General features: G+C 63.9%; 4 protein-coding genes across 4 annotated transcripts in view; 1 reads left to right on the top strand and 3 right to left on the bottom strand.

Moving 5' to 3' along the window:
* Window positions 1-912: 912 nt before the first annotated feature.
* On the bottom strand, window positions 913-6,191 carry LOC309414859 (uncharacterized protein C6orf136 homolog; the record flags this gene model as incomplete). The annotated part of the gene is made up of 6 exons (XM_082012235.1): window positions 913-1,050; window positions 1,134-1,203; window positions 3,132-3,332; window positions 4,121-4,212; window positions 5,031-5,372; window positions 6,054-6,191. 6 exons carry the CDS (start codon window positions 6,189-6,191, stop codon window positions 913-915), a joined length of 981 nt encoding a protein of 326 aa, XP_081868361.1.
* A 930-nt stretch (window positions 6,192-7,121) lies between these two features.
* Window positions 7,122-9,590, bottom strand: ATAT1 (alpha tubulin acetyltransferase 1; the record flags this gene model as incomplete). The annotated part of the gene is made up of 9 exons (XM_082012234.1): window positions 7,122-7,768; window positions 7,875-7,946; window positions 8,054-8,099; window positions 8,429-8,530; window positions 8,617-8,730; window positions 8,823-8,883; window positions 8,976-9,067; window positions 9,148-9,208; window positions 9,493-9,590. 9 exons carry the CDS (start codon window positions 9,588-9,590, stop codon window positions 7,464-7,466), a joined length of 951 nt encoding a protein of 316 aa, XP_081868360.1. The 3' UTR covers window positions 7,122-7,463.
* A 464-nt stretch (window positions 9,591-10,054) lies between these two features.
* On the bottom strand, window positions 10,055-11,600 carry MRPS18B (mitochondrial ribosomal protein S18B; the record flags this gene model as incomplete). The annotated part of the gene is made up of 7 exons (XM_082012233.1): window positions 10,055-10,326; window positions 10,406-10,465; window positions 10,554-10,620; window positions 10,704-10,772; window positions 10,844-10,941; window positions 11,040-11,139; window positions 11,520-11,600. 7 exons carry the CDS (start codon window positions 11,598-11,600, stop codon window positions 10,055-10,057), a joined length of 747 nt encoding a protein of 248 aa, XP_081868359.1.
* Window positions 11,601-16,950: 5,350 nt separating this feature from the next.
* The window catches only part of PPP1R10 (protein phosphatase 1 regulatory subunit 10), a gene marked incomplete at both ends in the record, with an annotated part of 8,515 nt that continues 3,710 nt past the window's right edge, over window positions 16,951-21,755 (top strand). The window contains 14 exons of the mRNA XM_082012229.1: window positions 16,951-17,057; window positions 17,158-17,244; window positions 17,368-17,503; window positions 17,809-17,860; window positions 17,959-18,036; window positions 18,126-18,296; window positions 18,434-18,536; window positions 18,784-18,893; window positions 19,088-19,188; window positions 19,298-19,445; window positions 19,530-19,685; window positions 19,782-20,028; window positions 21,409-21,484; window positions 21,600-21,751. Of these exons, the coding sequence (XP_081868355.1) occupies window positions 16,951-17,057; window positions 17,158-17,244; window positions 17,368-17,503; window positions 17,809-17,860; window positions 17,959-18,036; window positions 18,126-18,296; window positions 18,434-18,536; window positions 18,784-18,893; window positions 19,088-19,188; window positions 19,298-19,445; window positions 19,530-19,685; window positions 19,782-20,028; window positions 21,409-21,484; window positions 21,600-21,751 (1,724 nt within the window). The remainder of the gene's footprint in view (window positions 17,058-17,157; window positions 17,245-17,367; window positions 17,504-17,808; window positions 17,861-17,958; window positions 18,037-18,125; window positions 18,297-18,433; window positions 18,537-18,783; window positions 18,894-19,087; window positions 19,189-19,297; window positions 19,446-19,529; window positions 19,686-19,781; window positions 20,029-21,408; window positions 21,485-21,599; window positions 21,752-21,755) is intronic.

Genomic DNA, 21,755 nt, shown 5'->3' with positions numbered 1-21,755 from the left:
CCAAGGGGACCAGGGTGCCAGTGATGCCGTGGCCATGTCCCCAAGGGGACCAGGGACCCAGTGACGCCGTGGCCATGTCCCCAAGGGGACCAGGGACCCAGTGGCCATGTCCCCAAGGGGACCAGGGTGCCAGTGACGCCGTGGCCATGTCCCCAAGGGGACCAGGGACCCAGTGGCCATGTCCCCAAGGGGACCAGGGTGCCAGGAACCCTGTGGCCATGTCCCCGTGGGGACCAGGGTGCCAGTGACGCCGTGGCCATGTCCCCAAGGGGACCAGGGTGCCAGTGGCCATGTCCCCAAGGGGACCAGGGTGCCAGTGATGCCGTGGCCATGTCCCCAAGGGGACCAGGGACCCAGTGACGCCGTGGCCATGTCCCCAAGGGGACCAGGGACCCAGTGGCCATGTCCCCAAGGGGACCAGGGACCCAGTGGCCATGTCCCCAAGGGGACCAGGGTGCCAGTGACGCCGTGGCCATGTCCCCAAGGGTGCCAGGGACCCTGTGGCCATGTCCCCGAGGGGACCAGGGACCCTGTGGCCATGTCCCCGAGGGGAGCAGGGACCCGGTGGCCACGTCCCCGTTGTCCCCAGGTGATCGAGATCGACAGCGCGTGGCTGCTGGAGGTGGCCCCCCATTACTACCAGGCCAAGGAGCTGGAGGACGCCGGCGCCCGCAAGATGCCCAGGACGGCGGGCAAGAGCCGCGAGGAGCTGGGCTGAGGCACCCTGGGGACACTTGGGGACACTTGGGGACACCCGGGGCCACGCGCGCCCCCAATACAGCTGCTTCGGAAGACGAGCGGTTCCCTCGCGGCTCCCGTCACCGCGACGGCTGCGTCCGGGTGGTTTTATTCTGTACATTAAGTTATGGGGGGGGGGGGTGCGGGTGACAAAGGGGACGGCGATTTGGGGACTCAGGTGTCCCCCGAGGTGGCAGGAGGCTTCAGGGCGAGGCGTAGCGCCGGTCCCGGCTCGGCCAGCGCCGCCGCCGCCGCCGCCGCCGCCACCAGCAGCTTCTTGGCTTCGGTCACGGCCGTGGGGGCTGGCATCAGCTTGGGGGGGGGACACACACAAAATGAGGGGGGCCGGGGACAGCGGAGGGGCGCGGTGACGTCCCCGCGTCCCCCGGCGTTACCTTGTCCACGCGGTGGCAGCGGATGAGCCCCTGCGAGTTGAGGAAGAAGGTGGAGAAGGCGTCGTAGGACCTGGGGGGGGGACACGGAGTCAGGGACCACGCGGGGACACGGGGCTGGCGTGTCCCATGTCCCCCCCCCAGGGAGGGACAGGGGCGTGGGGACAGAGGGGACAGGGGGGACGTGGGGCTGGCGTTATCCCCCCAGGAGTAGTGGGGACACGGGGGGCTGGTGTCCCACCCTGGGAGTGAAGGGGACATGGGGACACCGGGGGGCTGGCGTCCCACCCTGGGAGTGATGGGGACATGGGGACACAGGGGGCTGGCATCCCACCCTGGGAGCGGTGGGGACATGGGGACACGGGGGGCTGGTGTCCCACCCTGGGAGTGATGGGGACATGGGGACACGGGGGGCTGGTGTCCCACCCTGGGAGTGATGGGGACATGGGGACACGGGGGGCTGGTGTCCCACCCTGGGAGTGATGGGGACATGGGGACACGGGGGGCTGGCGTCCCACCCTGGGGCGTGACAGGGCCGTGGGGCTAGTGAGGCGTGGGGTGACAAGGACTTGGTGACAGAGGGGACACGGGGCTGTGGGGTGGCAGGGCCGTGGGGCCAAAGGGGACACGGGGTGACCCAATGGGTGGCGGCGGGTACCGGGTGAGAGAAGGGACCTGGGGACAGCGGGGGACAGGGGGACAGAGGGGGACAGGGGGTAGGGGGACAGGAGAGTTTCAGGAGGGGGACAGGACGGTGACAGGAGAGTGGTGGGGTGACAGGAGGGTGGCAGGGGTGACGAGGTGACGGGTGGCAGGAGGGTGGCAGGGTTGATGAGTGGGGATGGGGTGACGGGAGGGGACAGGAGGGTGACAGGATCACAGGGGTGGCAGGGGGTGACGGGAGGTGACAGGAGGGGACGGGAGTGGACAAGAGGGGGACAGGTGACAGGGATGACAGGAGGATCACAGGGTGACAGGAGGAGACAGGAGGTGACAGGAGGGTGATGGGTGGCAGGAAGGGACAGGAGGGGACAGGAGTATCACAGGGTGACAGGAGGGAACAGGAAGGTGACGGGTGGCAGGAAGGGACAGGAGGTGACAGGAGGGTGACAAGGGTGGCAGGAGGGGGACAGGAGGGTGGCAGGAGGGGACAGGATGGTGACAGGGGTGGCAGGAGGAGATGGGAGGATCACAGGGTGACAGGAGGGTGGCAGGAGGGCCAGGGGTGGCAGGAGGGGCAGGGAGGGTGACAGGGGTGGCAGGAGGGGCCAGGAGGGTAATGGGTGACAGGAGAGGACAGGGGTGACAGGAGGGGCCAGGGGTGGCAGGAGGGGCCAGGAGGGTGACAGGAGGGGCCAGGGGCAGCAGGAGGGTGACAGGAGGGGCCAGGGGTGGCAGGAGGGGACAAGAGGGTGACAGGGGTGACAGAAGGAGCCAGGAGGGGACAGGGGTGGCAGGGGTGACAGGAGGGGCCAGGAGGGTGACAGGGGTGACAGGAGGGGACAGGGTGGCAGGAGGGGCCAGGAGGGTGACAGGGGTGACAGGAGGGGACGGGGTGGCAGGAGGGGCCAGGAGGGTGACAGGAGGGTGATGGGGGTGACAGGAGGGGACGGGGTGGCAGGAGGGGCCAGGAGGGTGACAGGGGTGACAGGAGGGGACAGGGTGGCAAGAGGGGCCAGGAGGGTGACAGGGGTGACAGGAGGGGACAGGGTGGCAGGAGGGGCCAGGAGGGTGACAGGAGGGTGACGGGGGTGGCAGGAGGGGACGGGGTGGCAGGAGGGGCCAGGAGGGTGACAGGAGGGGACAGGGTGGCAGGAGGGGCCAGGAGGGTGACAGGGTGGCAGGAGGGGCCAGGAGGGTAACAGGGGTGACAGGAGGGGACAGGGTGGCAGGAGGGGCCAGGAGGGGCCAGGAGGGTGACAGGGGTGACAGGAGGGGACAGGGTGGCAGGAGGGGCCAGGAGGGTGACAGGGGTGACAGGGGCGGCAGGCGGGCGCTGACCGCAGCAGCTGGCGCTTGTCGCGGCGGTAGAAGCGCAGCAGGCAGAGGTGCAGGGGCAGCCCGGTCAGGCGCCAGCGCGCGCGGATGCTCCAGTCCTCGGGGTGCCGGGTGAGCGCCAGCACCTCCAGCCGCAGGCTGGCGAAGTACGCCCAGGCCGCCGCGCGGCACAGCGCCACCGCCACCTGGTACATGGGGCGCCCGCTGGCGGGGGCGCGGGGGGCGCGGCGCGGCCTCGTCACCGCCCCGCGCCCTCGCCGCCGCGCCCTCGCCACCGCCTGCCGCCCCGCGCCCTCGTCGCCGCCCCGCGCCCTCGTCACCGCCCCGTGCCCTCACCGCTGCACCCTCGCCACCGCCTGCCGCCCCGCGCCCTTGTCACCGCCCCGCGCCCTCGCCGCCGCGCCCTCGCCACCGCCTGCCGCCCCGCGCCCTCGTCACCGCCCCGCGCCCTCGCCACCGCCTGCCGCCCCGCGCCCTCGTCGCCGCCCCGCGCCCTCGCCACCGCCTGCCGCCCCGCGCCCTCGTCACCGCGCCCTCGCCACCGCCTGCCGCCCCGCGCCCTCGTCGCCGCCCCGCGCCCTCGCCACCGCCTGCCGCCCCGCGCCCTCGTCACCGCGCCCTCGCCACCGCCTGCCGCCCCGCGCCCTCGTCACCGCCCCGTGCCCTCACCGCTGCACCCTCGCCACCGCCTGCCGCCCCGCGCCCTCGTCACCGCCCCGCACCCTTGTCACCACCCCACGCCCTCGCCGCCGCGCCCTCGTCACCGCCCCGCACCCTCGCCACCGCCTGCCGCCCCGCGCCCTCGTCACCGCCCCGCGCCCTCGCCACCGCCTGCCGCCCCGCGCCCTTGTCACCGCCCCGCGCCCTCGTCACCGTGCCACACCCTCGTCACCGCACCCTCGCCACCGCCTGCCGCCCCGCGCCCTCGTCACCGCCCCGCGCCCTCGCCCGCGCCGGGTGATGCGCCGCGGCGGTGGGCGGGTGTCACTCACCGCGTGTGGAGGTGCAGGAGGTGGTGGTTGATGAACTCGACGTCGGGGGAGTAGAGCCCGTAGTCGGGGATTTTCAGGAAGAAATTGGGGAGCTGGGGGGGCGGGGGGGGCGGCGGGGTTGGGGGTCGCCCCCCCCGCCGCCGCCCTTCCCCGGGGACACGGAGCCCCCAGTCTTGTCACCCGTCCTCCATCGTGTCACCCTCCTCCCAACCCTGTCATCCCCTTCCCACCTGGTTCACCCAGCCCTGCACCTTGTCACCCCTCCCCGCCTGTCACCCCTCCCCACCTGTCACCCCTCCTCCTTGTCACCCCTCCCCGCCTGTCACCCCTCCCCACCTGTCACCCCTCCTCCTTGTCACCCCTCCCCGCCTGTCACCCCCCCACCTTGTCACTCCACCTTGTCACCCCTCCCTGCCTGTCACCCCTCCACCTTGTCACCCCTCCGCCTTGTCACCCCTCCGCCTTGTCACCCCTCCCCGCCTGTCATCTCTCCACCTTGTCACCCCTCCACCTTGTCACCCCTCCACCTTGTCACCCCTCCTTGTCACCCCTCCACCTTGTCACCCCTCCTTGTCACCCCTCCCTGCCTTGTCACCCCTCCCTGCCTTGTCACCCCTTCCCCATCTTGTCACCCGCCTTCTGTCTCGTCACCCCTCCACCTTGTCACCCCTTCCCCTTCTTGTCACCCCTCCACCTTGTCACCTCTTCCCCGCCTTGTCACCCGTCCATCTCATCACATCCCCCCCTCTCGTCACCCACCCTCCCCCCCTCGTCACCACAACCCCCCCCGGTGACACCGAGGCCACCCCGCCGCCACCTATAGGTGCCACGCCCCATGGAGGGGGAAGGACAGACCCCCCCCACCCCGTGCGTGTGTGTCCCCCCCCCGCCGCCATCACCCTCTCGTCACCTCGTGCTGCAGCTTCTGGTGCATGACGGCCAAGTGCTCCTCCATGCTGGGCGGGGGGCGGCGGGGGGGCCCGGCGGGGGCCAGGAAGGGGGCCGGGGGCCGCAGGAGCAGGAGGACGGCGGCGGCGGCGGGGCCGTCGCGGACGGCGATGTCATCTTCCCGGCGTCCGTCCACCGTGGTGATGTCACCTGCCATCCCCTCCGGCGGGGACAAGGCTCGAGCGCGGGGGCTGCCGGGGAGCCGGGGCGGGGGGGGCCGCGGCCATGCCGGGGGGGGCAGGAGGGGCAGCGCCGCGGTGGGGCCACGGGTGGGCTCCAGGTCCTGTGGGGCGGCGGGGGGGGCGTGTGAAGGGTCCCCGGGGGGACGGGGAGCTGCCCCATGGCGGGGGAGGCACCCGGGGGGGGGAACCCCAGCGGGGGAGTCGTGCCATGGGGCGGCTGGCAGGAGCCCCAGGGCTGGGTCTTGCCCCACGGGGGGAACGGCTGCGCCCCGTGGGGGGTGATCTGCCCCACGGGGGGATGGGTCTGCCCCGTGGGGCACCCAGCAGGACCCCCCCAAGTGTGGGTCTGCCCTATGGAAGGTGATCTGCCCCACAGGAGGGTGGCTGTGCCCCACAGCAGGGAGGGGTCTGCCCCACGGGGACACCCAGCAGGAACCCCAGGGCCGGAGCTGGCCCCACGCAGGGGACCCTCAGCCACCCACGGCCACGCCCCCACGGCATAGGCCCCGCCCCTCAGCCGGCTCCCCCAACATGCGATCTGCATAACCACGCCCGCTCGGAACAGCCGACCCCGCCCCACTCACCTCTACTTTGCCGGGTCTATTTGCATAGCCACGCCCAACCGCCCAGCCGCCCACGCCCCACTCACCTTTACTTTGCCATGTCGATTTGCATAGCCACGCCCCCTCCCTCGCCGCGCCCGCCCCCTACCTGCGTAACCACGCGTCCTCCACGGCCCCGCCACTTCATTTGCATAGTCCCCGCCCCACAGCAGAGCCCCGCCCCCTCCCCGCGACCCTCACCTGCGGCCGCGCTCGGTAACGGCGGCGCGACGGGTCCGGGCCGGCCCCAGCGGCCTCGGCCGGGGGCCAGACGCGGAGAGGGGCGGCGGGGCGGAGGCGGGCGGTGGCGGCGGCGGCGGCCCGGCCGTGCCGGTACATGGCTGAGCCCCCCCCCGCTTCGCCTCGGCCGCGCCAAAGCCTCAAGCCGGCGCTCCTACTGCGCCTGCGCGTCCGCAGCCGGCTGGCGCTGACTCCGCCCACGCCGCGCCCCAGCGCGCAGGCGCGGTAGGCTGCGGATGAGCTACGCGCATGCGCAGCGAGAGGGCGCGGAAAGCGGTGAGGCGGGCGGCTCGCCGGGGAAGGTGACCGCGCGGATGCGCATGCGCAGAGAACGGAGCGCACGGCGCCTGCGCCGGGCGGGAAGCCGGCGGGACGCGCATGCGCAGTCGTCCCCCGCCAGGCAGCCGGGACCATTCATTCCCCTTCGCGCACGACGCAAGCCCGGAGGAGGCGGGGCTAGCTCGCCGACAGCCAATAGGAGGAGGGCTCTCGAGCCGGGGAGGCGAGGCTTAACCCACACGGGGCGTGGCTAAAACCCCAAACAGGCGTGGTTTAATGAAGGGGCGGGACTAAGAGCCCATATAGGGGCTGCACCGCTCCCAGCGCGCAGGACATGGGGCGGGGCTTAGCCGGGCCACGCCCCCATGACACCACGCCCCCCATGACCCAACAGCACGAGGGAGCCAAAACCCAGAGTCACCGTTTTTATTGAAATGTAACCAAAAATGGGGGGGGGAGGGGGGCAGGGCCTCCCCCCCCGGGGCCGTGGGGTGGGGAGGGGCACCCGTGGGGGGCTGTGGTAGGGGGACGAGGACCCACGGGAGCTGTGGGGTGGGGCCAGGCACCCACGGGAGCAACCATGTGGGCACCCACGGGGCGAGGACAGGCACCCATGGGGCCTATGCGGCAGGAACTGGCACCCAGTGGGGCAGGGACAGGCTCCTATGGGGCAGGAACTGGCACCCACGGGGGCTATGGGGCAGGAATGGGTCCCCCTGGGAGCTATGGGGTGGACCCATGGGGGCTATGGGGTAAGAAGTGGCACCCAGTGGGGCAGGAAAGGGCCCCCCCAAGAGTTATGGGGTGAGGACAGGCACCCATGGGGGCTATGGGGCAGGAATGAGGACCACCCTGGGGGGGTGGGAGAGGCACCCATGGGGGTTATGGGGTGAGAATTGGCATCCACTGGGACTGTGGGGTGGGGACAGGCACCCATAGGGGCTATGGGGCAGGAACTGGCAACCCCTGGGAGCTATGGAGCAGGAAGGGGACACCCGTGGGGCAGGAACAGGCACCCCACATCCCCCCGCCCCACACCCAGCAGGCGCCGAGCTCCCCACGGCCCCGCCGTGGGGAGAGCTGCCGTGGGGCTCAGCGGCCGGCGCCCGAGGGAGCTGCAGGGATGAGAAAACAATGTGGGAGGAAAGTGAAAAATGAGGCAAAAAATGGCAAAATTGGGTTAAAAAACAAAAAAAAAGACAAAAGAACGGCGGCCCACCTGGCGCGGCGGTGCTGGGGGGCGTCCGTCCGTCCGTCTGGCGACTGGGGCTCCATGTGTCCGTCCGGCATCTCCCGCCGCAGCAGAAAGGGCCGAAGGCTGCCGCGTACCGGCGAGCCCCCCGCCCGTCCCGAGGTCAAGTTAAAGGGCCAAGGAGGCTCCGCCTCTTCTCGTAAGACTAAAAACGATTGGTTGAGAGTTAGGCAGGACCCACCTCCTTGGCGGGCAAAGAGGCGGAGCCCAGGGAGGCGCCGTGCCTCAGTTTCCCCTGGGCGCAGGCTTACAGTCACGCTCTGACAGCGAGTAGGGCTTGATCTCCTCTTCGGGGCGCTTGGGGGGCGGGCGGCGGGGGGGAGCTGCCGGGGGGGGCGGGAGGGCAGCGTTATTAGGGCTGGGGGAGGGTCCCTCCACATCACCCAAACCCACCCCCCCTTGCCCTGTGACCTCCATCCCCAAAACTCACCCGGTCGGTTGGAGAAGAAACCTTCGAAGATGACGAAGTTGTTCACCTGGGGGGGGGTGTGGGGAGGAAGGCTGGGGGTCAGGGGCTGCTCTGCCTGTCCCCTCCCACCCCCCGGGCAAATCCAGGGGGTGATCTATCCCCCCCTAGGGCAGTTCTTAAGGTGTTACCCCCCCATGGGGCAAAAATCTGGGGTGATTTGCCTCCCGCCAGGGCTCTACCCCAACCTGATGAAACCAAGAGACCATTTACCCCCTCCCAGGGACAACAAAAGCGACAAATACCCGGGGCAGGGGCACCATAGGAGGGCGAGAGGCACCCCAGGAGGATGGGGAGCACCCCAGGAGGCTGCTGTCGCCCCCAGGATGTCCCCTTCACCTGCGGGATGGCGTCGGTGAGGCCATAGTGTTTGCGGAGGAAAGCCAGGAGCTTCTCAGAGGGTCGGTCGACAGCCAGACGCCAAGGATCCACCCTCTCGCTCTGCAGGGGGTACAAATGAGGCACGGGGGGGTCCCCATTATCTCTTTGTGGGTGTGTCCCCCCAGTTTCTGTCCCCCCCTTGTCACCTGCAGCATGTGCTGGAAGAGTTCCCGCCCGTAACCGTGTCGTTGCAACGACTCGTGGACGTAAAAATCCAAGACGCAAAGCGGCTCTGCTTCGTTATGGGCGCCGTTACGGTCCTGGCGGGGGGGACACGCACAAAATGGCCGTGGGGGTGACAAGAAGGCCGTCAGGGGAATGCAAGTGTCCGGGCTGCCTCCCCAACACTCACCAGGAGGAAGAGCTTCTTGTAGCCCACCTTGAGGAAGCCGACAACGGCACCTTTGGGGGTCCTTCGGGGTAGAGGGAGAAGGGATTTTGGGGGGTGCCCGGGTACCGGGGTCCCCCCTGGGGTGGGGATTGGGACACACACACACGGGCTCACCCCCGGCCGTCGGCGTTGCGGAGGATGTAGAGGACGTGGCGGTTGGCCTCCATGCGCGCGGCGCTGGTGACAGGGGCCGGGAGACCCTGCGCCTGCGCGGGAAGAGCCGTTACCCCCGTTACCCCGCCACTGCCCCCCGTTACCCCCCCGTCCCCCCGTTACCGCCCCCTACCTTGGCCGAGGCCTTGCCCAGCTCATCGATGACCGTCCTCAGCTGCTGCTCCAGGTCCCCCCTGCGCCGTGGGGACACGGAGGGGGGACAGTGTCACCCCCAGATCCTCCCCCCCCCCCGAAAAGTACCCAAGTGTTGGGGGGCGAGGGGTGAGGAGCCATTACCCATCATGCCCCAGGGTGAGGCCTATGGGACCCACTGTTTCCCAGCATGCTCCAGGGCACCCCCAGCATTGACCACCGTGGGTCAGGCAATGGGGCCTCCAGTTTCCCAGCATGCCCCGGGCCCTCCCTAGTTTCCCAGCATGCCCCGGGTGGGCCCAGGCCTCTGCCAAGGCCCCGGTACCGGTGGGCGGGTCCGCGGCGCCCGGCAGGCCGCAGGTGCTGGTCCACCACGCAGACGCGGTCGCCCAGCACCGGTGATAGGTCGAAGGGGAACTCCATGGCCGCTCCCGCCACCCGCCGGGCCCGGCCCCGCCGCCGCCTCCGCCCGCCGGGCCCGGCCCGGCCCCGCCGCCGCCACCACTGCCAGGCCCGGCCGGCGCTAACCCCGCCCCCTAGCAACCGCTTAACCAATCGCTACTTCCTCTTCTCCCGCCCCGGCAACCGGGCCCCGCCCTTCCGCAACAAACCTCCGCCCTTAGCAACCAGGCTCCCGCGCCACCGCAAAGCACGACGGGAAGCACCCACCACCGCTACCGCGAAGCCCGCTGGGATATATACCCCCCTCCACACCGCTCACCCCCCAAAAGCCGCCATTTTGGGGGCGCGGCGGCCATTTTGAGGACCCGGCGGCCATTTTGGCAGCACGGCAGCCATCTTGCCGTCAGCACCGTGCCTCAGTTTCCCTCCCCTCCCCGCTGAGTGGAAGAAGGAAGAAGCCGAGTTTTGGGGCTGCTGCAGCCACTTTATTCCCCCCTGTGCTCCACACAGGGGCCTGGAGGGGTGTCAGGGGGCGTCCCCACTGCCGGTGGAGCTTCTTCTTCCTTGAGGTAATCCTTGTAGAGACGGCGCATGCGGGCAATGGCGGCGGCGGGAGGAGGCTGCCACTCGTACCAGGGGTACCAATAGCGGCCGGGGGCCAGGGCGGGCGCGGGTGGGGTCTTGCTGACGGCTGGGTGTTGGTTGGAGAAGTCGCCCCGGGGGGCTGGGACATAGGGCACCTGCAGCCATAGGAGACCTGTGGGGAGGGGGTGGGTGAGCGGCTGGGGGGCACCCATGGGTGCTGCTCCCCCCTCGCGCCCACCCGCGGAGCTCACCATGGTCCTGCGCCTGCGCGATGGCCTTGGTCAAGAGCTTGTGCTGCTTCATGCAGACTCCTGAGGTGGGACGGAACACGCTCAGCGGCTGTGGGAGCACCCCCAGCACCCATGGGTGCCCACACAGCACCCACGGGTGCCCCCTCACCTGTGTGTGTGGGGTGGAAGATGATGCCCGAGTGGGGGCAGATGAACTGGTCCAGGAGCTTCACGTTCTGGGGGGAGGAAAAAAGGGGGGGTGGGCGAGGAAGAGGGGGTGCAGGGGAGCCCCCCTCAAATCTCCCCCTCAAAGTCTTACCCTAAAATCCACGTGGAGGTTGCGGTCGCGGCAGATGGGGCAGGGGTTTCCCACCGGCTTCCCCCTGCGCTGTGGGGCAGGGAAAGGTGGTTAGGGGGTGCCCCCCCCGCCCCGACTCCCAGTCCCTCCCAGTTCCTCACCAAACAGGCCTTGCGGGTGCGCTGGGGCGGGATGGCGCCTTTGTGGTTGCGGCGGTAGCCCAGCCAGACGGGTTTGTCGCCGTAAGTGGCGCGGTACTCTGCGGGGGGCGGACGGGGTAGGGAAGGAGTTGGGGTTAGAGGGGGTTGAGGAGTTGGGGACCCCCCCGGATCCCCCAAATTCCCCCTCGCCCCTTACCTTCGCTCTCCAGGTACTCCCAGGGCCGCTCCTGGTAGGGGGACGGGGACGCGGGGGGACCTTTGGGTGCTGCCTGGGTGCTGCAGAGCCGGGGGGCCTCCTGGGGAGCAGGGGGTGTGACATCATGGCCGTACCCACGGTGGTGACATCACAGGGTGCTGCTGCTCCCCGCTCTCCTCCCCCGCAGACTATCCCACCCGTGGAACAGTGACATGGCTACACTGGGCACTATGACATTACACCAGGCCTTGCCGCGGGGAGGGGCCGGAGCCCGTGACGTCAGCGCCGGCATGGCTATGACGTCATACAGCACTGGAGAGACCCAAGGCCCTTGCGGCCCCCGGCGGAAAACCGCCGCCCTCTGACGTCACTCGCCCCGTGACCTGAGCCGCCGCACGTGGCAGCGCGTTAGGGCGCGGCCCGATCTCCTACTCCTCCTCTTCCTTCCCCCCCCCGGTTTCCCTGACCCCGCCGCCTCACCCCAGCCCACAGCGGCCGCCCCCGGCCCCGCGAGCCGCCGCTGACCGCCCGGAGCAGCGCTATTCCCCTGGCCAGCGCCATCTTGCCGCCGAGCCGCGCAGGCGCACATCCCCGCCCCACACGCGTGGGTGGTGGGGCCTCCCCCCCCCCCCCCCCCGAGGGCGGGGCGGCGCCATCTTGCCGTACAGGGGACACCCCCCCCTTCCTCGCGGCCGCGCATGCGCAGTCGTCGCCGCGTGAATAAAAACTGCGCCACACGGCCGGGGGACAATAGCGGGCGGCGGCCGCGCACGCGCAGGGCGGCGGCGGCGCAGGCGCGGCGAGGGGCAAGGGCGCGCGGCGGCGCCTGAAGGGCGGGGGGAGGAGCGGCGCGGCGGATTCCACGCAGGCGTATTAGAGCCTCTCAATGACGATAGGCCGGGCGGGGCCGACGTAGGGAGGGGCGAGGCTTGTGGGCGTGGCCGAGTATAAAAGGCTCCTCCCGGGGTAACCGTCGCCATTCTGAGGGCTGGGTGGAGGTGAGTAGACAGCTCTGGCGGGCCCGGCGGGGCGGCGGGTGGCGGGGGTGGGGGGGTTCCCCCCCCCCCTTTTTTTGGGCGCTGGGGGGGGCCCTTTGGAGGGCCAGCGACCCCTTATCTTCAGAAAACAGCGTCTCCCCCCTTTCCAGCCCCGCCCGGGGACGACGACGGGGCCCTCTCCTTTTCCCTCAGAGCTGAGGCGAAACGCCCTCCCCCCACGCTCCAAGGGCCATTTCCTTCGGTTTTTTTTACTCTTTTTCCCCCCCACCCCCTTCTAAAATTTTAAATTCTCACCGGGGATAACGACTGCTAATCATTTCGTGTCTTTCTTCTTTGCTTCTAATTTTTTTTCCATTATTTTTTTTTTATTTATTGTGCCCACCCCCCCACCCCCCCCTTTTTTTTTTTTGTGTTCTCCTTTCCCCGCTCCAGGTTTGGTTGCTCTTGAGAGACGCCGTCGCCTTTACCACGAGAAAAACAAACAAACAAAACAAAAACAAAACAAACAAAACAAACAAAATACAAAAAAAAAAGGGGAAGAAAAAGCTTTTCTTCCCTCCTTCCCGCTCCCATCCCGGTGCCGTGGAAGAGCCGCCATCGCAGCCTCCGTCCTTTGGACCGTCCTTGGGAAGCCGTTTCAAACTCGAAGGAAACTGCCACTTAAAAACATATTCTCTCTCTTCTTTCCCCCAAAAAACAAAGGCAAAAAAATCCCTTTTTTTTTAAAACAAAAAAGCAACTTTTTTTTTTATTTTTTTCCATCATTTAGCTCGACAAAACCACCCTTTCAGGGAAAAAAAAAAACCACCACCCCAACAACCCCCTCGAAAAAAAATCAACCAACCCATCAAGCTGAAAAAAAAAAGTTGCTGCATTTTTTTAAAGCCATGACCAAAAACAAAAAAATTCTTTTTTTGCTCTGATAACACCACCAATGCCAAAATCCAAACCTTGAAGCGCTGTCGGCGAGAAAAATAATTGGATAGTAAGTGTTGAATTTTCAACCAGCTGAATTCCCCTCCCAAAAAAAGAGAAACCCCCCAAAAAGCCCTTTATTTGTACCAAAGAAAAAATAATGGGAGGAAGAGCCCCAACTGTGTGCTTGAGGAGGACGTAGGCTTTGCTAAAAGGTGGTTAAACCTTAAAATTGGGGGTATTTTGTTCAAAGGGGAGCCGGTGGCGGAGGGTTCATGAGCTCCCATGCAAAAACCAAAAGGGCAAAAAAACAAAATGATCCAAATACCCAAAATCGCTTGGTTTTTTGCGGGGGAGACGGAAATTGGGGACCCGAGCGAGCAATCTGTACATAAAGATTGCGGGGCGGCTGTTAAAAACTCGAATGCGGGTGAATTTTGAAAATTCAATGTTAAAACAATGATTTTCTTTTATATTTTTATTTTTTAGGTGCCATTTTTAGGATTGTTTTGCGCAGAGAAATGGCGGGGAGGGGGGGAAGAAAGTTGGGGCCGGGGGGGTGGTTCGAGAAGGAGGGGGTGCAATCTAGCAATAAAGATTGCTAGGCAGGCTTAGCTTTACCCAAAAACCTGCTTTTTTCAAGCAAAACCAGGGTTGGCTTTAAAAAAAAACCCCAAAATCCTCCTCCCCCCCCAAAATAAACCCGACTCGGGGAGCTTCGGGGCCAAGATGGCGCAGCCGCTCGCCCGCTCTTTGTCTTAATTTTTTTAACTCCTTTTTCTCCTTTTTCCCCCATTTCTATTTGTTTTGTTTTTTTTTTTCCTAGATATTTATTTCGTTACAGGTTGGGCCCCCCCCGGGGGGGGGCTCCACAACCCCTTTGCATTTAAGAGCAAGGGGGGGGGTGTCCCAAAACCCTTAATCCACGCGGATTTAATCGTTTTATTCTAATTGGCGTAGGTGGCGGCGCGGTGGCGGGCGGGGGGGGGATCGTTATATTTATATTTGTGTCTATGTGTGTGTGTGTGTCCCCCCCCTCCAAAAAAAACCACCCTAAACCCCCCCAATTTGTTGTTTTTTTTTTTTTGGGGGCTTCTAAAATGGCGCCTGGGCCTCGCCGCCGGCCGCGGCTGATGCAACCGGCTCCTGGCAAACCCCTCCCACCGCGTCGCCGGCCGGGGGCCCCCCATATCTTTACCCCCCACCCCCCCGATTTCTCCTGATTCCCCCCCCCCCCGAATCCTGCTCTAACCGTACCCCCCCTCCGGCTTTTGTCCGCAGGATCCCGGTGCCGTACAGAGTAGGACCCTGCGGGCCGCTGCTTCTTTTGTAGGTTGTGCCAAAAAAACCTTTTTCCTCCCCAAAAACAGGGCCTTTTTTTTGTTATCTTCACCCCCCCCTTTTCCCTTCCTCCCCCTTTTGTTTTTTCGGGACCCCCCCCCCCCCGGTGGTTTTGGGTGGTTTTGGGGTGGTGGTGGGGGAAAAAAACAGCGTCTTCAAGCGACTTATAACCTTTAATTTATCATGACAGGGAAATGCTATCACTGGGCTTCACCCCCCCAAAAAAAGTCACTTTTTGGGGGGGGCGCACCCCAAAAAAAATCTATTTTTTTCCCGATTTTCAATGAATTTGCCCCGTTTTGGCAGCGCGGAGGTGCTGTGTGCGGTGCAGGCTTAGGAAGCGAAGGGAACTTGGTTTTACTTCAGCAAAAGGGAGGGGAACAACCGCAACCCGCCGGGTAAGCAAAAAAACCTTTCTGGTCTTAATTACATTTCACAACCTTCATTTTTATCTATTTTTTAATTAAAAAAAACCCCAAATCCCCCTTTTTTTTCTTTACCATCCGTCTCCCGGTGCATGCGGATGCTGCGCTGGGTCGGGAGCTATATATTTTTTTTCCCTCCCCCCTTCTTCCCTGCTCTGGCCAAACGCTCAACACCCAAATCCGAAGGAGTTTGGTTAAAAGCAGAGAAATTTAAACGAAATATTAGATGTCTAATAAAAATGATTAATTTTTTATTAATTTCCCCCTAAATTAAGCCTGGCGTGCATGGGGGGAGAGCCCTTTTCTTCCCAGCGCTCTTTCCAGTGGTAGCATTTCCCTCGGGACTTGGGGGGGGGGGGGGGCCACAGTGGGCAGCCCCTGTCCCCTTCACCCGTGCTTTTGGGGTCTGCCCGACCCTCCTCTTTCGCCGAAAGGGGAGTTCTGTCCCCAAAACTCTTTGTTCGGGGAGAAATGAGCAAAAGCGGTGTAAAATTGCGGCAGCGGGGGGGGGTGTCAGGACTTCCTCGGCCTTAGGGCTGGTTGCTGGCAGGGCCAGACCAGGCCAAACCCCCCTCCTCTTAATTTGCAGGGGGGGAGGGTGGGATTTGCCCCCCTGAGGGGGGGGCTCGGTGGTTTTTGGGGTCCCCCCCATACCCTTTTAACCCCCTTCCGCTGGTGGCGTTTGAGCGGCTTCACCCCAACGTGGGGGTAACCGGGGCTGTCGGGTCAGTGTTTGCTTCTGTGTGACACCCCCCCCCCAAAATGGGGGGTAAACTCCCAAATGGGCTTCATGCTTCCCACCCCTAAAACCAGGCCAGGGCTGTGGCCCCCCTCCTGTCACCTGGGTGGTGGCCTCGGTGCCTTTGGGACCCCCAAGTGTGGGGGGACACCCCATGTCTGTGTGACCCCCCTCCATCAGCCACTAGGCCAGCTCTTGGCTCGTTTCATGGAGGGGGGTCAAAGGTTATGAAGGACTGTTGTGCTTAAAGCCCCCCAAATTTGGGTTTCAAATAAGTTGCCCCCCCTTAATTATGTTGGTTTTTTTTGGAGGAGGGAGTATTTTGTGCTTGAATTAACTTGTTCTTGTGTCTTTTCAGAGGGGCGGCTGGTGCCTGGCTCGCTGACCCCCCAAAAAAATACCCACCCCACCCCCCCCCGATGGGGCTGGGGGGCCTTTGCCTCCTGTATCCTTTAACCGACCTGGAGGGGGGGGACTTAACGAAGTCCCGGCTTGTTAAGTCTTCATTTTGAGGAGAAAATGGGGGCTGGGGGCTGCCCCCCTCCAAATATTGGTATTTTGGGGTGTTTTTCCAACCCCTCCCCTCCTAAATTGCGTTTTGGGGCTGTTTTCACCCCCACCCCCAAAAAAAAAAGCAGCCCAGCTGCTCGCAGCCGCCGCCTTTCCGCCTTCATTAGCAAAGCTGGGGTGTGATTAAGCTGGAGAAGCTTCTAATTAGTGGTAATTAAGAAGCTGGTTGACGTCAGGAGGATGAAATCCCCTCTTGGCCGGTCAGGCTGGATTGGGGTCAGGGACCTGATGAGGGCTGGGTCGTTAGCTTGGTGCTGGCCTTAATTATTAGCCTGCTAATTAATAGCTACTTCGTTAGCTGCCGGATTTCATTGTGTCCCAGATTGGCGGGGGGGTGTCTGACACCCCCAGATCTTGCGCTGTCACCGCTGTCCCCTTCTCCTTTGTGCCGCCGTCCTTCCGTTGTCACCTCGGCCTCTGCGTCTCGTTAAGCGCCGACTCGTTAATTAACCCTTGGGGTAAAACTGGGGTGGGGTGGTGGTGGTGTGTGATTAAAATTGGGGATGCTGTGCCCCGCCCCCAGATCCTCACCTCTCTCCTTGGCGGGGCTCTGTCCCCCAGTGTGACCCAAAACCGCCGTCCCCATCCCCTGGGGTGGCAGCGCCAATGAAAAACACGAACGGGGGTCACTCTGTCACGACGATGTCACCTTGGCAGGGGGGTGACGCCCCCCCAGTGTCCCTTGGGGATCCCTCGGACCCCCTCCAGGTTGTGACAGCCACATTTTGGGCGTGATTTCCTCCTCTTTTGGGGTTGAGAATGTTTCTGGGGATGGGTTTGTTATTGTCACCCTCTTGAAGGGGATAAAAATTGGGGGCTGGGGAGGGGACGCAGAACTTTGGGGGGGACATGGGGTTGTCACCGCTGTCCTAATGCCCCCCCTCTCCTTTTCTCCCCCTGCCCCCCCCCAGGGCTTTTCTGCCATGGGCTCGGGCCCCATCGACCCCAAGGAGCTCCTCAAGGGCTTGGACTGCTTCCTGGGCCGCGATGGCGAGGTCAAGAGCATGGAGGGCATCACCAAAATCTTCAAGTGAGTCCCCAAAATGTCCCCACATGTCCCGTCCCATGTTCCCCCCCCCCAGCGTCACCGTGACACGTGGGGGATTGACACCTTGTTTTTCATTAACCAGCTTAATGAAGGACTCGCAGAAGATGGTGAGTCGCTGCATCTACCTGAATATTTTGCTGCAGACGCGGGCGCAGGACATCCTGGCTAAGTAAGAGCAGTGACGGGGAGTCCAGGGGGAGCAGGATTTGGGGGAGTCACCCCCCCAAATGTCACCTCCTCCTGGCCAGATCCTGATGGATTTTCCTCCTTTTTTTTTTCCCCCACCCTTTAGATTTATCCGGATCGGGGGTTACAAGCTGCTCAACACGTGGCTCACCGGTTCGAAAGCCTCCAACAACATCCCCTTCCTGCAGCAGATCCTCCTCACCCTGCAGCACCTGCCCCTCACCGTCGACCACCTCAAACAGGTCGGGGTGGCCTCTGTGCTGTCCCCCTGGGTGACTTTTGGGTCCCCCAAGATGGCTTTAATCTATTCTGTGTGGCTTTTGGGTCCCCCAAGGTGGCTTTTGTCTCCCAGGGTTGGCTTTTCTGTTCCTTGGGTGGCTTTTTTGTGTGTTGTCCCCCCACCTGGCTGGCTTTTGGCTCCCCCAAGGTGGCTTTTGGGTCTCCAGGTTGGTTTTTGTCCCTCCCAGATAGCTTTTGTGTCCCCCCCGGGGTGGTTTTGTGTCCCCCCCATGCTGCCGCTCACACCATGTCTCCCCATCTCTTCCAGAACAACACAGCCAAGCTGGTGAAGCAGCTCAGCAAATCAAGTGATGATGAAGGTGAGCACCCCTCAGACCCCCCAAAAAACCCCTCAGACCTCCTCAAACCCCCTCGAACCCCACCCCAATCCTCCCTTTAACCCCTTCTCGCCCCACAGAGCTGCGCCGCCTCGCCTCCATCCTCGTCAGTGACTGGATGGGTGTCATCCGCTCCCAGAGCAGCGCCCAGCCGACCGGTGAGCCCCCCGCCGTGCCCCCTCTTCTCCTCCCCCCGCCCAGTCCAACACCAGCATCTCAGCCTTTTCCCATCTCTTTTTTCCCCTAGAACGGGATAAAAAGAAGCGAAAAGAGGAAAACAAAAGCAAAACACCCGTCCAAGAGAAACCCCAGGAAGCCAAAACTGAGGCTAAAACCGAGGAGATGCCAGAGAAGAAGCGGGAGAAACCCAAATCCCTGCGCACCACTGCTCCCAGCCACGCCAAATTCCGCTCCACCGGTAATTCCCTCACCGTCCCGTGGGGCAATGGCAGGTTTTGGAGCTCTTTGGGGTTTTTTGGAGGGAATTTGAGGGGTTGCAGTCGCTTGTGGGATGCTGCAAGGGGATCCGCTAATGATGTTCCCCCCTCAAAACAGGACTGGAAATGGAGACGCCTTCGTTAGCGCCCGTGAAGAAAGTTAATTCTTCTTCGACCACCGATAAATACAATCTGAAACCGATGCCCATAAAGAGACAGAAGTGAGTTTGGGGGTGAAGATGAGGAGCTCCGGGTGCTTTTGGGGGGCTTGGGGTGGCTTTCGGGGGGCTCGGCGCAGCTTTTGGTGACTCACTCTTGAGGGGCTTGGACCTGCTTTTGAAGGGCTGGGGGCTGTTTTTGGGGAACTCTGACCAGCTTTTGGGGGCTCAGGGCTGTTTTGGGGGGTTGTGGACTGGTTTTGGGGGTCCTTCCTGGCCTCTGACCTGCTTTCCCGCCGCTTTCCCACAGCATCGCGTCGCTTCCAGGAGATGTTCCTCCTGCCGAGAAGAAATACAAACCCCTGAACACGGCGCCCAACGCCACCAAGGAGATCAAAGTCAAGATCATCCCGCCCCAGCGTGAGTGGGGGGGACATGTTGGGTGCCTTTGGGGGGGCAACGTGGGGTGCCTTTTTAGGGAGAATTTAGGTGCCTTTTTGGGGAACAATGTGGGTGCCTTTTTGGGGAGAATTAGTTGCTGTTTTGGGGCCACCTGGGAGCCTCTTTGGGGACAATTTGGGGGGTTTTGGTGACGCCTCCCCTCCTTCCTGCAGCCATGGAAGGGCTGGGCTTCCTCGACGCCCTCAACTCCGCTCCCATCCCCGGCATCAAGATTAAGAAGAAGAAGAAGGTGTTGTCCCCCACAGCGGCGAAGGTGAGGAGCCTCCCCAGATACCGGGGTCCCTTCCCTGGATATTGGGGTCCCCTCCTTGTCTAACGGCACCCCCCGGATAATAACCACTCTCTCCTCTTACCCCCCCCAGCCCAGCCCCTTCGAAGGGAAGCCAGCTCCTGAAGCCAGCTCCGCCAAACCTTCCTCCCCGGAGCCCAGCGCCGCTTCGGAGCCAATGGAGACGGATCGACCTGGCACGCCGGTACCGGCCGTGGAAGTGCCGGAACCGATGGAGACGTGTAAGTTGGGGTGACAAGGAGGGAGGAAAACTGTGGGTGGGGGGTTGATACGGGTGCTGAGCCCCTTCCCGGTTCCTCCCACAGGCTCGGCAGAGGTGAGCGGTGACGCCAAAGGCACCGAAAATGCATCGGAAAGCGGCCAACTCACCAAAAAAGGGCGGAAAAAGAAGACGGTGAGTTGGCCGGAGGAGAGCAAACTCCGCGAATACTTCTACTTTGAACTGGACGAGACCGAACGAGGTGAGCCCCGTCCCTTCCCCGTTGTGTGCGCGCGTCTCCCGCTCCTCAGTGTCCCCAAACTTCTGGGGGTGACGCTGTTGTTCCCTCTCTTGGCAGTCAATGTCAACAAGATCAAGGATTTTGGGGAAGCGGCCAAGCGGGAGATGCTGAAGGATCGCGAGGCCTTCGAGACGGCCCGGCGCCTCAGCCACGACGCCATGGAGGAGAAGGTGCCCTGGGTTTATCCCAAGCTCCTCGATCTCCCCGCTCCCCTCGTGGTGCCGGGCAGCGGCAGCCGGGAACGCTTCACTCAGGCCGAGAGGGAGAAAGGGATCTTGCAGGAGATCTTTCTGTCCAAGGAGAGGTGAGTAGATCCCTTGGGATCCCCTATCAGCCCGCTCTTGATACCTCAGGGCCGTGAATTCCCCCTCTCCTTGCGCAAGGGGATGCCAGATTCCCACCGCTTTAGATAGACTTGGGAAGCGGGTCGCCCCAGGGGATCCCTTGGATCAGGGCTGCAGGGGATCCCCAGCGCCCTGATCCCCACTGTAGGATCAAAGGGGTTGATCCTCCCTGGTGCAAGGATCAGTAGAGGCATCCTGGATGGAGATGGCATGCAGGCTGTGGGAGGGTGATGGAGCTGGGATCTTCCCAGATCCCAGAGCATCCAGAGCCCAGGGAAACCCAGATCCTCTGGATCCACCCCGTGAGGTCAGGAGATTCCTGGAGATCAGGCACATACAAAGCATCTTCATGGTGCGGCCGCAGGCATCCTAGTGCCAGGGGCTGTGGGATGTGTCTGGAGCTCGGATCCCTGGGGATCCGGAGCCAGGAATCCTCAGGTTCCCTTGTGGATCTGCGGATCTCATGGGGGTTGTGGGAACCCTGGTCCATCCTGGGCTCAGCGGGGTTGGGATCTTGGTCACCTCTGCTGCGAGGATCGGTAGAGATCCAGGGGCCGGGCAGAGCCTGTGCCGGAGTCTGGATCCTCCCGGGATCTCTAGATCTAGAGGCTGGGGGAGGCTGCTGGAGCCCAGACCCTCTGGGATCTTTGGGGATCTGAAAGGGGGATCCGATTCCTGGGCCCCAATTCTTCCAGGAGCCTTTGGGGAGGTTTTGGGGGCCCAGATCCTCTGGGATCTGTGATAATCCAGAAGCAGAGGGAAAGGTTTTGGATCCCAGATCACTGAGGATCCAGAGCCAGGGAAGGGGAAAGGCTTTCAGGGCCCAGATTCCCTGGGATCTGTGAGGATCCAGAATCAGAGAGGGGTTTTTTGGGGCCTGGTTCCTCTGGGATCTGTGAGGATCCAGAGCTGATGGGGAGGTGTTTGGGGCCCGGCTCCCCACAGATCCAAGGTCAGGTGGGGGGAGCAGATTGCAGGGGCCCGAGTCTCCCGGGATCCCCAAGGATCTGGCACCTGCAGGACCTTTTTGGAGCCTATAGGGATGCAAAGTCTTTGGGGGTTGACAAGGATCCCTGGGGATCCAAAGTCTTGGGGGGGGACGACACAGGATCTCTGGGGACCCAAAGTCTTTGAGGGTGCCAGAGGATCCCTGAGGATCCAGAGTCTTTGCGGGGACACCCAGGATTTCAGGATCTAGAGTCGGGGCTGCTGGGGGGAGCTATTGGGGGTCCAGATCCCTGAGGATCCCCTGGGAGGGGGAAGATAGCACCGGATCCCAGGGATCCACTGACCTCTGACTCCCCCTCCCTCCCTTTTCCTTCCCCCTCGCCCCCCGACAGCGTCCCAGACAGCCCTCACGAACCCGATCCGGAATCCTACGAACCGCTGCCGCCCAAACTCATCCCCCTGGACGAGGTAAGCGCCGCCGCCGCACCGTGCCGCGCCGCCATAGCCCCCCCCGCCCCCCCCCAAAATAGCGCAGCCCCCCCCGCTTTCCCTCGCCCCTCACCCCTATCTCTGCCCTCCCCAGGACTGCTCCGCCGAGGAGGTCGCCTATCCCGAAGGATTGGAAACCGGCGCCGCCTCGCCCTCCCCGGATGCCGGCGGCGGCGCCAAGCTCCCCCCGGTGTTGGCCAACCTGATGGGGAGCGTGGGGGCCGGTAAAAGCCCCCAGGGACCCGCGCCC

The sequence above is a fragment of the Phaethon aethereus genome (assembly GCF_964289735.1).
Source record: "Phaethon aethereus genome assembly, chromosome: 33".
NCBI lineage: Eukaryota > Metazoa > Chordata > Aves > Phaethontiformes > Phaethontidae > Phaethon > Phaethon aethereus.
This window is presented reverse-complemented; position numbering and strand designations above follow the sequence as displayed.